The sequence below is a fragment of the Tupaia chinensis genome, unplaced genomic scaffold (assembly GCF_000334495.1).
Source record: "Tupaia chinensis unplaced genomic scaffold, TupChi_1.0 Scaffold141173_1, whole genome shotgun sequence".
Classification (NCBI taxonomy): domain Eukaryota; kingdom Metazoa; phylum Chordata; class Mammalia; order Scandentia; family Tupaiidae; genus Tupaia; species Tupaia belangeri.
Genome location: NW_006201036.1, coordinates 915,598 through 929,159, shown reverse-complemented (window position 1 = coordinate 929,159; position 13,562 = coordinate 915,598). Strand labels below are relative to the sequence as shown.

Genomic DNA, 13,562 nt, shown 5'->3' with positions numbered 1-13,562 from the left:
CAGGACAGGCATGCTTTGTACAGAGCGTGTCTGATCCGAGTTCACCCTCCATCATGCTGGTGTGCCCACGCACCTGGGAGTTGAAGCGTTAACTGCCAGAGTCCCCACAGCAGTCAGAGACAGTCACAAGCAAACACACGGCATCTGTGTGGGGAAGAGCACCTTCAGAAGGAACCGATGAGGATGGTCAGGGCTTGCCCCGAGAGTGAGTAGCTGTTTACTAGATGTACATTAGCTCTCGGTTCCCTCGCTGTGCCGGATCCTTTGCGCGTATGAGCTGAACCCCTCCGTCCGATAGCCTTAGTCTACACTGGATGGGAAGCACCCAGCGCGGTGGAGCCGTTGTGTCGGGGCAGCGGGCTCGCAGTGGTGGCGCCGTGCTCACCACCGCTGTTCTCCTCAGGCTACTCCGTGGGCTGGAACGCACCCCACCTTTTCAGGGGACGTTCCGGACCAAAGTCGCTAATGATCACGCGAGACCCTCATGTGCTTTTTGGTGCTATTCATTTTGTGCTGAATGAAGAAATAAGACTTTTTTGAAGTTGTTTTCCGGTTACTCACTTTGGTATAAACTGCTGGCCCTAGTTTCTTTTTATAACGGAAGAAATGAAGTGCTGACGGGTACAGCCGAGCAGCGTCCAACCGTGCCTGCTTCTCTCTTCCCTCACTCCAGGGGGCACGCAGCGGCTGCCACGTGCCATCGGCATGTCCCTGGCTAAGGAGCTCATCTTCTCGGCACGCGTGCTCGATGGCCAGGAAGCCAAAGCGGTGGGCTTGGTCAGCCACGTCCTGGAGCAGAACCAGGAGGGGGACGCCGCCTACAGGAAGGCTCTGGAGCTGGCCCGGGAGTTCTTGCCACAGGTATTTCTAGCCAGAGTTGCCGTCCCTCATTTTAGGTGACTCTAACACGTCCACTGAGACAGCAGCCACCGCGCATGCCGAGGTGTCCTCGTCGCGTCTCCTACGTAAAGTGATGCGAGGTGGGACTACAGCTAGAAATGCACGAGCTTAGCGTTAACACTGCTGGGTCACGGGCAGACTGAAGATAAGATGAGGCCCCTACTGCCACCAGCCCTTCACACGGAAGGTGTTCGCCACAGCTCCCTGGAAAACTCTTCTAATTCCTTCAGTGACTGGGCGCCCTAACCAAAGCCATAGCCTGGGAGAGGACGAGTGGCAGGTGTGCTTGAGCTGGACCACCCCAAGCCCAGTGCACTACACATGCCGTTTGCTGATACGTAGGGGGCTGTGGTCTACTACGCCTACGCCACGTGGCACTTAGAGCAGTGGCCTCACGTGTGATAAGCAGCAGGAAGAGAAGACGTGTGTGCGTGTGTGTGTGTACAGGGGGTGACAGGGTAGTTCTGACCCCTGAGTATAGTGAGCGTCCCCCGCAGTTACCACAGCGTGTGTGTGTGTGTGTGTGTGTGTACAGGGGGTGTCCCTGTAGTTCTGACCCCTGAGCATAGTGAGCATCCCCTGCAGTTACCTCAGCATGTGTGTGTGTGTGTGTGTGTGTGCGTACAGGGGGTGTCAGGGTAGTTCTGATCCCAGAGCATAGTGAGTGTGTACAGGGGGTGTCCGTGTAGTTCTGACCCCTGAGCGTAGTGAGCGTCCCCTGCAGTTACCTCTGTGTGTGGGGTGTGAGCGCTGTCCTGCCCCTAGCTCTGCTGCCCCCACACCGTACGCACACCGTCAGAGTCAGGGCGCCGTGCGTCTGTCGGGCGTGAGTGAGCTCGGGAGTCTCCCTGCAGCAGCACTGGCGGCCCTCTTGTGAGGGACTCTTCTCCCCTCGTGCAGGCTCATTCCAGTACTCCTTTGCTCTGAAGTCACAGCTGTAAGGACTCTGCCCTATCAAGTCTTCGTTTCCTGCGCAAGCAGTCAGGGATTTGTTTTTTTATCCCAAATGAAGTTTGAAGTTCTAACCCCCCAGTGCCTCTGGAGACAAAGTAGCTTCCTCCCTAAGTGTCACTTAGCTCAAAGATGATTCACAGCTCTGTGGGGCTCACAGGTCCCTTTGGAAATCTCAGGAAATCGCTCTAAAAGCATGCACACTCCTCACTTGCTCAGACTCGTGCGCCAGTTCCAGAAGGTGTCATTGCCTGCAGCGTGAGCCCTGCCCTGCCGGAGACACTTGGCCAGAAGCTGCAGACAGGGCCACCTTGTCTCATTGGTTCTGAAACCACAGGGCTTGCTCTTGGTATCCCGTGATCCTTCTTCGTTAATTAGTTAAGGCATTAGTTCTGTTGGGCAGGGCCGTAATCGTCCCCACATAAGGTAGCGCAAAGCACCTGCGAACTGGAACAGTGAGGAACACTGGGCCGGAACTCCAGTTCTGACTGCATGGCCCTGCTGCTGTGTGGGCGTGTGCAGCCCTGACCCCACTGGTGGCTCCTTAGCCCTTAGCATCGTCTGGCCCTTTCTCCTGTACCCCTCAGTGCAGGGAATGCCACTGCCGCCCACGTGTCCCTCTCTGTCCCCTCCCACCCACTGCTGATCTGGTCCAAAGCTGCACCCCATGCTGGCTCCGCCCATGGTTATCGCCCTGCTCTGCCTGCCTTCCTCATAGACCCTCTGAAAGACACTCCACCGAGAGCGGGATTGTTGAAATTAGTTTTTCTCCAGGGCCAAGCACGTAAAAGGCCAGTCGAGGAACTGCAGGAGGAGAGTGGCTGCCAACCTGTGTGCAGTTGCAGACGATGTTTGAGTGGAATAAGCTCTGTTTTTCCATCCACTGCTTTGTTACCAAATGAGCATCCTCCGAAATAATTAGAAAGTGTGTGTAAGGCTAGTATTTAGAGATGGTTTCTGCATTACATGCTGCTTCCATTTCTGTCAAGTTTTAAAGGGGAAGCAAGTTAAATTAAGCATGATCTCCAGTAGCAGTTTAAATTCCCTGACACCCCCATAGTTTTCCTAAACCTTGCTAAGTGTGGTCTGTGGGCCAGTGGCCTGGTCATCTGCGAGGGACTTGTTCTACACGTCGAATCCCAGGCCCGCCCCGACCCCAGCCCCTCTGAACTCACAGCTGCATTTTAGCGAGGTGAGGCCAGGGCTTTGGAGGCACCTGGAAGTTTGACAAGCTCCTCCTCCAGGTCATTCGGCGGTGAACATGGAAAAGATTCTTTCTCATCGAGAGGAGAGTGGCCTGATGGAGTGGGGACAGTGGTACGGGTGCGTGCCGCAGGAAAAGGCACGTTTCCGAGACTCCTAAGGAACATGTGTGTCTGAACAGCAGTCTTGGGAAATCATGGCTGTCGAGAGAATTTCTGAGCATGTGACTTAGGAAGGAAAAATTTGGTAACAGAAACCCCTGGGTAGGAAAACATGGGGTTTTCTACACCCACCTCCGTTTCTCCATTCGTGAGCGTTGTTCTTTGATAGGCCTGTTATTTAGCAACTTCATGCTTTAATTCAAAAGGCCGTTCACCTCGAAATATACCTTTGAATATGTATCATCACCCACCCCATAAGTAAGATTTCGGGAAGTTAAAACAGGATTAGCTCACTGAATTCCCACCGTGCTTGTCTACAAGGTGGTCTGGGAAGAGTCCGGCCTCACTAGACACAAGTAGTGTCCCTTTTGCAGAGAGGCTGTCCACTTCCTCCCCTGCGACCCAACTCACCCCGAGAGAAAGCACTGCCGGAGGACAGTCTGTTAACCACATCATGCGCTTGGTCATGGGCGCTAATGGAGAAAGATACCGAGCCAGTGGTGGCCATGACGTAGCTTCAGGGAGAGCTGGCGAGGACTGGTAAGCCCGCCCTGGACCTGCACTTGGGGTGACATTCGGGGAGCTCGAGCTCCCCATAACAGAGAGGTGCTGTGGAACCTAAGTGTTAACTCAGGACCATTGAGTGTCCCCCACCATGCGATGCCATGGATCCAGCAGCGGGGGTGTCTCAGTTCTCCTTGGATGTACAGAGTGATTTGCATGCACAGTAAGTAAAATGTGTGTGTCTTTGATTTGACTTGTAGGGACCTGTTGCAGTGAGAGTGGCAAAATTAGCAATTAATCAAGGGATGGAGGTAAGTCCCTTGTGCGGATTACTGTTGGAATGGAGAGTGGCGGCTTCATTTAACTAACATTTAGATTTCTGCATCGTTTTTAACTTGCTACGTTAAGCTGTTTGAATGCCATTGTACTGAGTTACTAAGGTTCCTTTCATTGTATCACTGATTTTATTTTGCTGATGTCACTGCTGATCAAATTCACCGAAATTCCTCTGATTCCGTGGGGCTTATGACATGCTTGCTGTTGTAGTCATCTCGTTAGTAGACAGTAGTTCATAGAGGCCAAGAGAAGCGGGAATTCTGTATTTTGTCAGCATCAGTTTTAGATTATAGAAGACATTCCAGGGAGAACCTTCTGTCTCAAGGCTCACTCTGGCTCTCTCCACCATACCTTCTCCATGAACTTTCTGCAGGGAGACAAAGGTAAACAAGGCCCGTCTGTGGGGCATTCTGCAGTTACCCTGGGATGACGACTTGAGAGCAGTGGAGGCTCCAGGCCAGGGGCAGGAAGGCAGGGATGAGGCAGAACAGGCACCCACTAACTTCAGAGTTTAATTACGCCTGGTATATTTTGGTTGAATTATGGAAGTTTTTACTTATTTTTAAATTTTTAAAAAATATTGCTACAGGGTATATGCACTCACTGGACAGAGAGAGAGAGATAGAGAGAATGTGAAGAAGTGGGATTTGGGGCAGACATGCCCAGCATGTTTTTCAAGCTCCCAGACCAGGACTTGAACTGTACAGTTAGCCATGTGGGATCCACAATCCTAACCTCCACGTCACCAGCTAACTCCAGTTGTTTTTTGTTTTTTTTTTTTTTTTAAAGATACTTTTTTCGGGACCAACAGTTGGTGTAACGGCTATGTTGCTGGACTCCCATGTGGTCAACCGCAGTTCAAGTCCTGGACCTGGTGGCTTAATCTCACACTGAGCACGTGTGCGTGCGTGCCCAAGATCTTGAGAGGAGAATGGAGGAGAAGGGATTGCGGCGTGGCCATCCCCCCTGGGGGGTGATTTCTCGCTTTCTGTCTCTCTGTCTCTCTCTGTCTTTCTGGAGAGCGTACACGCCCTATAGCGCCCTATCCTCTCCAAGTAAAAAAAAGGGCAGATCCAGGAGTGACTATATTGTCCTAGGCTTTATAGTAATAATAATAATTTTTTTAAAAAGGTTGAATTTTTTAGCAAGAAATGACATTTGGTAAATGTGAAGACTGACTGACTGTGTCCGTGTTGGCCTGGTCGTGTCAATGCCGGCAGCACGCAGTTCGTGTAGCCGCTCCTCTGGCCAGGCTCCTTTATATGTGCTTTATAAAGGCTTAATCCAGGTCGGCTCGCTTAATTCCCGCAGTACCCGTCTTTGGTGAGGACAGTCTGACCCCTTGTTCAGACATGCCTGTCTGCAGCTCAGAGGAGGTTAAGTCATTTGTGTAAGGTTACACAGCTTCCAAGTGGTAGAGTCAAGATTTGAACCCAGGAAGCCTGGTTCTGAGTCTCTCATGCCGGCCATCTTTCTGCTCTGCTGTGCTGGGCTGAAGGATTCCATTCTTTTGGGGATAGGGCTATTCATTTTGAATTGATATTGAATACACCATATTTCTTGGAATGATCGCTGTTTCTGTCCTCAGGTGGATTTGGTGACAGGGTTAGCCATAGAAGAGGCTTGCTACGCTCAGGTACGTAACGCGATTGCAAACCAGTTACGTTTATCTCTGGGTGTTCAAACGAATTCTGTCACTGGGCAAGCTCTACCTTCACGCTTGACTCAGAACCATAGATGGGGGACTAGCCGGCGGTGTAATGGTTACATCATTGGACTCCCACGTAGTTGACTGTAGTTTGAGTCCCAGACCCAGTGCATGCCCAAAATCCCAAAAGGAGATTGGAGGAGAAAAGACTGTGGCATGACCATCCCCTCTGGGGGGTGATTTTTCACTTTCTATCTCTCTGGCCAGTGCATGCACCCTATAGCAAAAATCTCTATGACACACAAAAAAAAAGAAAAAAAAAAAGGGATCATGCAGATGGATCAAAATAAGATGCTTTGCTACTTGACTGTGAACTGCTCATTCTGTTTCACAGACTAGTGACTCTTGTCTGTATAATTTAGAAGACCCCAGAGTAACTGAGCTGGTACCATCCCTGCCGTAGCCGTCTCTCGGCTAAGGGGTCTTCTGTGCGTGTGGACCTGGCCCTTGCCCGGTGCAGGGAGGCAGCGGGAGGTGGTGGTGAGCGTGTACCTTGTGCATCTGTGTTCAAGACTCACTCACTTTTCCTGGAGTCCGAGTCTTGTCTCCTGCTCACAGAAAGTTCACTAATAAAATTATAGCTCTCTTTTTTATGTACAAATCAGGTAATTCTGTAGAGGGACAAAATGGTTTTTTTCTTTGCCTTTTCATTCCTCCTCCAAAAGATAAAACTTTGTTTTAGGGCAGAAGTAGCAGGGAGAGTTTGGGCCTGTCTTTCCTGAGGGCTGGGAACTGCATCAGCTCCCATTAAGCGGAGTAGGGTCCTGTTGGGAGTGATGTCGAGAGTGGTGTTACGTCCCTGGTCTGTATAAACCACCACCTGGCATGGATGAGCACATGCTGAGTGAAGTAAATTGCAAACAGCTTAAAAACGAGGACTTTCTGACTGTGAGGAAAGAAATGGAAAGCACATATGTCCATAAACCACAGCTTATCTAATGTGAAAGGACAGAAATCATGCAAAGTATTCTGTCAGACTACAGTGACTTTAAACCAGAAATCAGTAATAGAAAGATCGGTGCAAAGGACTGAAATACGGAGGGATTAAACAGCACGCTTCTAAGTAACATATGTGTCAAAGACGTCTCAGGAGGACCTAAAAGTATTTTGAACTAATTCAAAACCAAAATATAGCTTATCAAAACTTGTGGGTTATATCAAAAGTAACACAGAGAAATGTATCACATTAGGTGCGTATATGAGAAAAGAAAGCTCTAAAATCAGTAAATGTCCACTTTATTTGGAAACAAGAAAAAGAAGACCAGATTAAAGCCACATAAACAGAAGAAAAAAATCATAGACACTGGGGAACCAGCAGTTAGCGTAATGGCTATGTCGCTGGACTCCCACGTAGTCGACCGCGGTTCGTGTCCCGGACCCGGTGGCTTAAAACTCACGCCGGGTGCGTGTGTGTGCGTGCCCAAGATCCCGAGATAATGGAGGAGAAGGGATTGCGGCGTGACCATCCCCCCTGGGGGGTGATTTCTCGCTTTCTGTCTCTATGTCTCTCTCTGTCTGTCTGGCGAGCGCACGCGCCCTATAGTGAAAAAACCTCTCCAAAAAGAAAAAATAATAATAATAGACACTGAAAAGAGAGATCAGTGAAATGAAATTGAAAACAGGAAAACAATTGGAAAAAATTGACAATACAATTCCCAACTGGTTTTTGGTAAAGATCTGTAAGACCGATAAGCCTTCCCAGACTAGCCACAGGAAAAGGAGAGAAGAATAAAAATTATTAGTATCAGAGATGCAAGAGTGGCTGTATTCCTGATTACATCTGAACATTAAGGTATAATAAAAGAATAATTATCAATAACTCTGCGCCCACAAATTTGATATCGGGATGAAATAGACCGATTCTTTGAAAGACATCATCTACTAACACCCACACAGGGAGAGTGGATGAGCTGAGTAGTTTTATGTTTATTAAAGGAATTCAGTCAATAACGTAATAACTGAAAGTTAATAACCTTCCAAAACAGAAAGCATCACAGATAGTTTCAATGGTGAATTTCGCCAAGTATTTATAAGAAATTTATTAGAAAGAAGATAAAGTTGGTCCCTCTCACTTGGCTTTTTCAGCAACAATGAATTAGCCCCTGATTAATGCATTAAGATAAGAAAAAAGAAGTAAAAGGTATACAGATTCAGAAGGAAAAATGAAACGGTTCACATATGATATAATTATCTATGTAGAAAATTTCAGTCAGCAAAAAAACCTCATAACTAATTAGAGCAAGATTACATGATACCAAGTGAACTGCTTCCCTATATACGAGCAAGAAGAATTGGAATTTGAACCACACCATACGTGAGGGGACTTCAAAAAGTTCACGGAAAATGGAATTTAAAAATAGAAAATAGAGACATTACTTCCCACCATAAATGCCGTCAAGTTCAAGTTGCCTCCGGAAGTGATTATACTAGCCACTTAGATTATCCCCAAAGAGCAAAAGGCCCTAGGAGTTTAAACACATCATTGCAGTCTTCTTTATGTTATTAACTGAAGAAAAATGGGTGCCTTTAAGGTTTTTTTAAGATTAGGGAACAGAACTCAGAAGGAATCAAATCAGGACTGTCAGGCAGATAGATGACTCATGGTTTCCCATCCAAACTATCTTGCCCTTGATGTGAGGAATGGCAGGAGCATTTCATGGTGGAGAATGAGCTCTGGTGAAGCTGTTCTCCTGCTAAGACTTGGGTCAGCTTTCTTAAAACACTTCATAATGAGCAGACGTTACTATTTTTGGTCCTCCAGAAAGCCAGTAAGTAAAATGTCTTGCACGTCCCAAACAACTGTTGCCATGATCTTTGTCCTGTTGCCTTGACTGACTCCTACCAGCTCTTGTAGTCATTGCTTTGATTGAGGTTGGCCTTCAGGAGCGTCCTGGTAAAGAAACTATGTGTCCTCATCTGAAGTAATTCTTGGAAGAAATGCTTTAGGATCTTGACCCCCTCCCCCTTGTTTAAGATGTCCATTGAAAGCTCTGCTCTTGTCTGCAGCTAATCAGGGTGCAGCTGTTTTGGTGCTTATGAAGCACAAGGTTTATTGGTCTTTAATTTCTTTTTAGATTTTTTTTTTCTTTTTACTTTAGGGCACACGTGCTTGTCAGAGCAGAGAGCGAGAGAGACAGATACAGTGAGAGGGAAGGTGAGAACTCGTGTCCCCTGGGAGATAGCCACACTCACAAGATCTGTCTTGGCCACGCATGCACACATGCCTGGCGTAAGTTGCAAGCCACCAAGTCCCAGGACTCCAATCACGGTTGGCCATGTGGGAGTCCAGCAAAGTAACTGCTACACCACCTGCTGGTCCCAATCATTAATTTTCCATTCAGAACTGTGTAGGTGAACAGCAAGGCAGTGGTGCCGGCTGCTGTTTGTGGTGTTGATTGGTGGTCCTCCTTAAGCGGGGCAGAACAAGGTGCAGTCCGTGCCGTGGACGTGCTGGTCTGCGTCTTCAACGGCATCTTGTCCTTCAGAAACAAGTGACTTGTCTGTAAACTGCTGCTTTCTTTGGGCCATCGCCCAAAGTTTAAGAAACTTTTCATAAAACATCAGTAATTTCACTATTCTAGCTAAGCTTTACTATAAATGTGATGTTTGTTCTTGTTTCAATTTCAGCAAAATTCATGTTCTTCTCAAACTGATGTCTGTCCTTCTTGATGCCTCAAATGAGAGATCCTACCTGGATAAGTTTATTCGTTCATTTTAGTTTTGCTATAGGGCACATGTGCTTGCCAGGGAAGGAGACGGACAGTGAGAAATCTCCCCTGGGGGATGGCCACACCGCAGTTCTTTTTCTGCTTTAACCACTACACTACCTGACTGACCCTAGGTAGGTTATGACAAGTTAGTACCGTGTTTTCCGTGAACTTTTCGAAGACGCCTTGTATACTAACACTCAGAAAGGGAAAAATTTAGGTGTAAGTAACAAAATATGCATATAATCTGTATTTGAAAAAATACAAAACTCTGGTCAAAGTCAAGTTTAAATAAATGAGAAAATACTTCATGTGACTAGAAAGACTCAAAATGCTAAAATTTCATTTGCTCCCAACTTGAGCTGGAGGTCTAATGTAGTTGCAGGGCAGGTGCCAGCAGGTCACCAGGCAGGTGCTGACACACTGCTGCTAGAAGGTACACAGGCTCCCCAGAGAGAGAGAGACAGCAAGAGAGAGAGAAAGTACCCACCCTCCAGTGGGACGTGAGCATGCCGCAGCCCCTTCTCCTCCATGGATCCATCCTGTCAAGATGTTGAGCACACACATAGGTTCCTTGTGTGCTTTTCATGCCACTGGAGCCAGGATCGAAGCCGCAATTGGCCGTGTGGGATCCAGTAAACCTTGGAGCCAGTCCCATTCTTTGTTTAAGCATATTTAAAATGGAAAAAGATTTCCCATTTGGTCCCATGATGAGGAGAATTGTTAAATGCCTGGTAGATTTCAAACGTTTAGGGTGTGCTTCTAATTAATTTTCTTAGATAATGCTTGATACAATTTTATTGTCATTTAAAACTTTTTTCGTATTTTAAATGTTTTGTTTTTCTTAGACCATTCCAACGAAAGACAGAATGGAAGGACTTCTTGCTTTTAAAGAGAAAAGGCCCCCTCGCTATAAAGGCGAGTAGGAGGCCGTCCCTGCAATCGGTGTAATTGTACTCCGGAGTATCTTTCAGATCCCCGCACCCTCAGCACGCGGGATCCCCACGACCAAAGTGCGCGCAGTATTCCTAGAGCATATGAAGCGTCGGAGGGACCTGTGCGTGTCCTTCGCTCACATGTATATCACGCCACGTTCATTCATACGTGTTATCCAAGCAGATTCAAAATTAGGTGTACATTTTTAAATATTTCCTGCATACGAGGTTTTCGTTCTTAATTTTTTAATGTGAATAATTTATATATTGCACACTCTAGGGAATAATGATTGTATGTCTCCTCTGCTGCATTAAGAAAATAAAATTATTTCTATATACCAAAAAATGTGACCTTACACCAAGTGAACTTTCTGAGTGATCACGCACGCATGACAGACATGCGTGCACCCATCTCAGCCTGAACGAAAAGTGCTTAACGTAAATAAAACTAGCGAAAAGCAGACTTGGGAATTGTGCTCTTACCCTGTTGTGTTTGAGTCCAATGAGTCGTTGCATGTTGGATTTCAGAAGAAACCTTTCCTTACTGACTGTATGGGGCGCCTTCTTTACAGTGTCGGTCCTGAGACACAGCGTTGAGGGAGAACTGACTCATCAGAGCCAGAGCCAAAGACCTGCGGAGCCGGTAGGGGCCTGGTACCACGGCGCTTCCAGACACCCCCAGAGGGTGGCCGACCCCCGATCTGGGAAAGGCCAGACCTGCTCACGGAGGAGGAACGAAAGCAGTACGGCCGGCCCGGCTTGGACCTCCGAGGGGAGGGGCTTGGGGGGCAGGCGGAGGCGGAAGCGGACACTGTTGTCCCTCCTTACCACCGTCTGGTTTCGGTGACACGGCCCTTTCTCCTCTTACCAGAGCACCATTAAATGGCCTTCCTGTGTGGCCAGGCAAGACCTCTGAGAAGGGGACATGCCTGGTGCCTGGGGGAGGGACACAGCTACGAAGTGGGTGAGAAATTGCTGTGGAACGGCTTCTGCGGTGGTATCCAGGCTCTCGGTATTTCGGACAAAGAGCTGGGCAGAGCCCGCCAATAGCGGAAGGGCCGTTTATGAAGTAAAAACCCAAGGACGTTCCCCGGAAGTAGGAGTGGGCTGGAGTGGACGAGGAAGAGTGGCCCAAAGCCCCGGCAGTTAGGTTTTGTGGGGCTCATCGTTTCCAGTCGCGGTGGTGTCAGGTGGCTGGCTGCGCCCTCTGACTGCTCTCATCTCGGCGGTGCTCATCCGTGGCTCAGCCACTGGTGTAGGCCGTGGGCTCTCAGGTGGGGCTTAGTGGGTGAGGATCCCCCGGCAGTCTGCCTGCGTTACCTTGGGCGGGGTCGTTTCTGCGCTGATTGGTTCTTCATCTAGCCACAGAGGCAGCTGCTCTAGCCCCCTCTCCTGCTTCCATTTCCTACCTTTTTGTTCCTCCCGCATTACAAAATTCACTGGAAAAGGAAGATCGCTGTCATGCTCGCGAGTAACCTGAGACAGCCTTGGGTCGTTCATTTCACAACAAGGCTGCCTTCTGAGGTGCCCAGGCCTGCCTCTGGTGGGCGGGAGACGGGTGTGCGCCTGGGGGTTGTCGGCTGGGGGCGCCGGCTGTGCATCGCCACAGCACAGTTCGAGTACAGCCCCGGACCCTGGCACCCTGCATAACCACTGTCTGACTCTTCGTTTCCACGCTCCCCACACTGACCTGATTGTTCTCGAGAAGCACATAGGCTTGTTTTCAAAGCCCTGAAACGCATCTCTTAATTTCGGAAATTAATCGAAATTCTAAGATTCTTCTGAGAGGCAAACAGCCTGGCCAGCTGTGGTGGCTGTCCTGACGCAGCGGGGCGGCCACTTCAGTAACGCCTGCACTCGAAGGTCAGTACTGTCTTAAGGTTTTTGCCATAGGGCATGTGTGCTCGCTGGAGGAAGACAGACAGTGAGAGGGAGAACGAGAGATCTCCAGGGGCATGGCCACGCCGCAGTCCCTTCTCCATTCTCTTCTCGGGATTTGGGCATGCACACTCTTGTGCCCGGCGTTTTTCTCGGGCCCCTGGTTTGGAACTCGAACCACAGTGGGCCACGTGGGAGCCAGCGCTTTACCTGCCACACCCGTGCTGGCCCGGCGCTGGCTTTATCACGTGATTGCTGGGCTGATTGGCAGTGTGAAGGCGGCTTGCTGAAGTCCCTGCTCAGCCCTCCGGCAGTCGTGTGTGGTGGCGTGCACACTTGTGACTGTAAACTGGCCGAGTTGTTCCTTTCACGCAAATGAAGTGCCGGAGCTTGTGGAGCCACCGAGTCCCCCTTGGCTCACCGAGGCCTTGCTGCTGATGCGCCTGGAGCCTCCCGGGTGCGGGAGAGCGCTGCGGGCGTGGCCGTGCTGCCGGCTGCTGCTTGCCGTGTCCCTGAGCACGTGCCCCGCAGCCCCTGCGCACCCCGCACCACGTCAGACGGTGACGCGAGGGGAAGGGCACGCTGTGGCTGCGTGTCCACTGGGCTTGCGGGGCTGGAGGGGGCTCGCGGTGGACCAGGTCGTCGGGAGGGCTCAGCCCGCGGGGCGGGGGCGTTCCGCTTTGTCAGTGCAGCCCTGCCGGCTCTGCCGTCCTCCGCTCTGGTTCATTCGGAACCAGGGACCGATCCGCGAGCGCGAGGAGCCCTGGGAGGGCCGAGGACCCGCCCCGCTGTAGCCCGTGGCTGCTGCGCGTCGTCGCCTGCCTTCGTCCCCTCGTCCGTCTACTGGCCAGCTGCAGGCCCCAGCGCTGGCCCTCTCCGGCAGCACTTCCGAGCGGGCGCACGTCAGCCAGTCGTGTGTGGTGGCGTGCACACTTGTGACCGTAAACTGGCTGAGTTGTTCAAATGAAGTGCCGGAGCTTGTTTTCCGGCCTGCCGTGCCAAGTTAAGTGCCCCTTCACTTTAACCCAGCGGGAGTAACCGTGTTAATGGGGAAGAGTTACGACGCGTGTGCCGAGTGACTTGTCCACCGAGCTCCGCTGCGCTTTGTCACGAGTCCCAGTCCCGGCCCTGGCGCGTCAAGGGAAGCCAAGGCCTACGTGACTTCCGTGTCATGTAAGGAACGCGCCTGGAGCCGCCGAGTCCCCCTTGGCTCACCGAGGCCTTGCTGCTGATGCGCCTGGAGCCTCCCGGGTGCAGGAGAGCGCTGCGGGCATGGCCG

General features: G+C 50.1%; 1 protein-coding gene across 4 annotated transcripts in view; it reads left to right on the top strand.

The window, feature by feature from the left end:
• The window catches only part of AUH (AU RNA binding methylglutaconyl-CoA hydratase), a 192,837-nt gene extending 180,640 nt beyond the window's left edge, over positions 1-12,197 (top strand). For 3 of the 4 annotated variants that reach the window (XM_027766114.1, XM_027766112.1, XM_027766110.1), the window contains 4 exons: positions 674-861; positions 3,980-4,030; positions 5,644-5,691; positions 10,319-10,887. In XM_027766114.1, the coding sequence (XP_027621915.1) occupies positions 674-861; positions 3,980-4,030; positions 5,644-5,691; positions 10,319-10,396 (365 nt within the window). In that variant the 3' untranslated portion in view covers positions 10,397-10,887. Of the gene's footprint in view, positions 1-673; positions 862-3,979; positions 4,031-5,643; positions 5,692-10,318; positions 10,888-10,977 lie in introns of those variants that run through there. The other variant, XM_027766111.1, reaches the window with a different exon arrangement.
• The last annotated feature ends 1,365 nt before the right edge of the window (positions 12,198-13,562 follow it).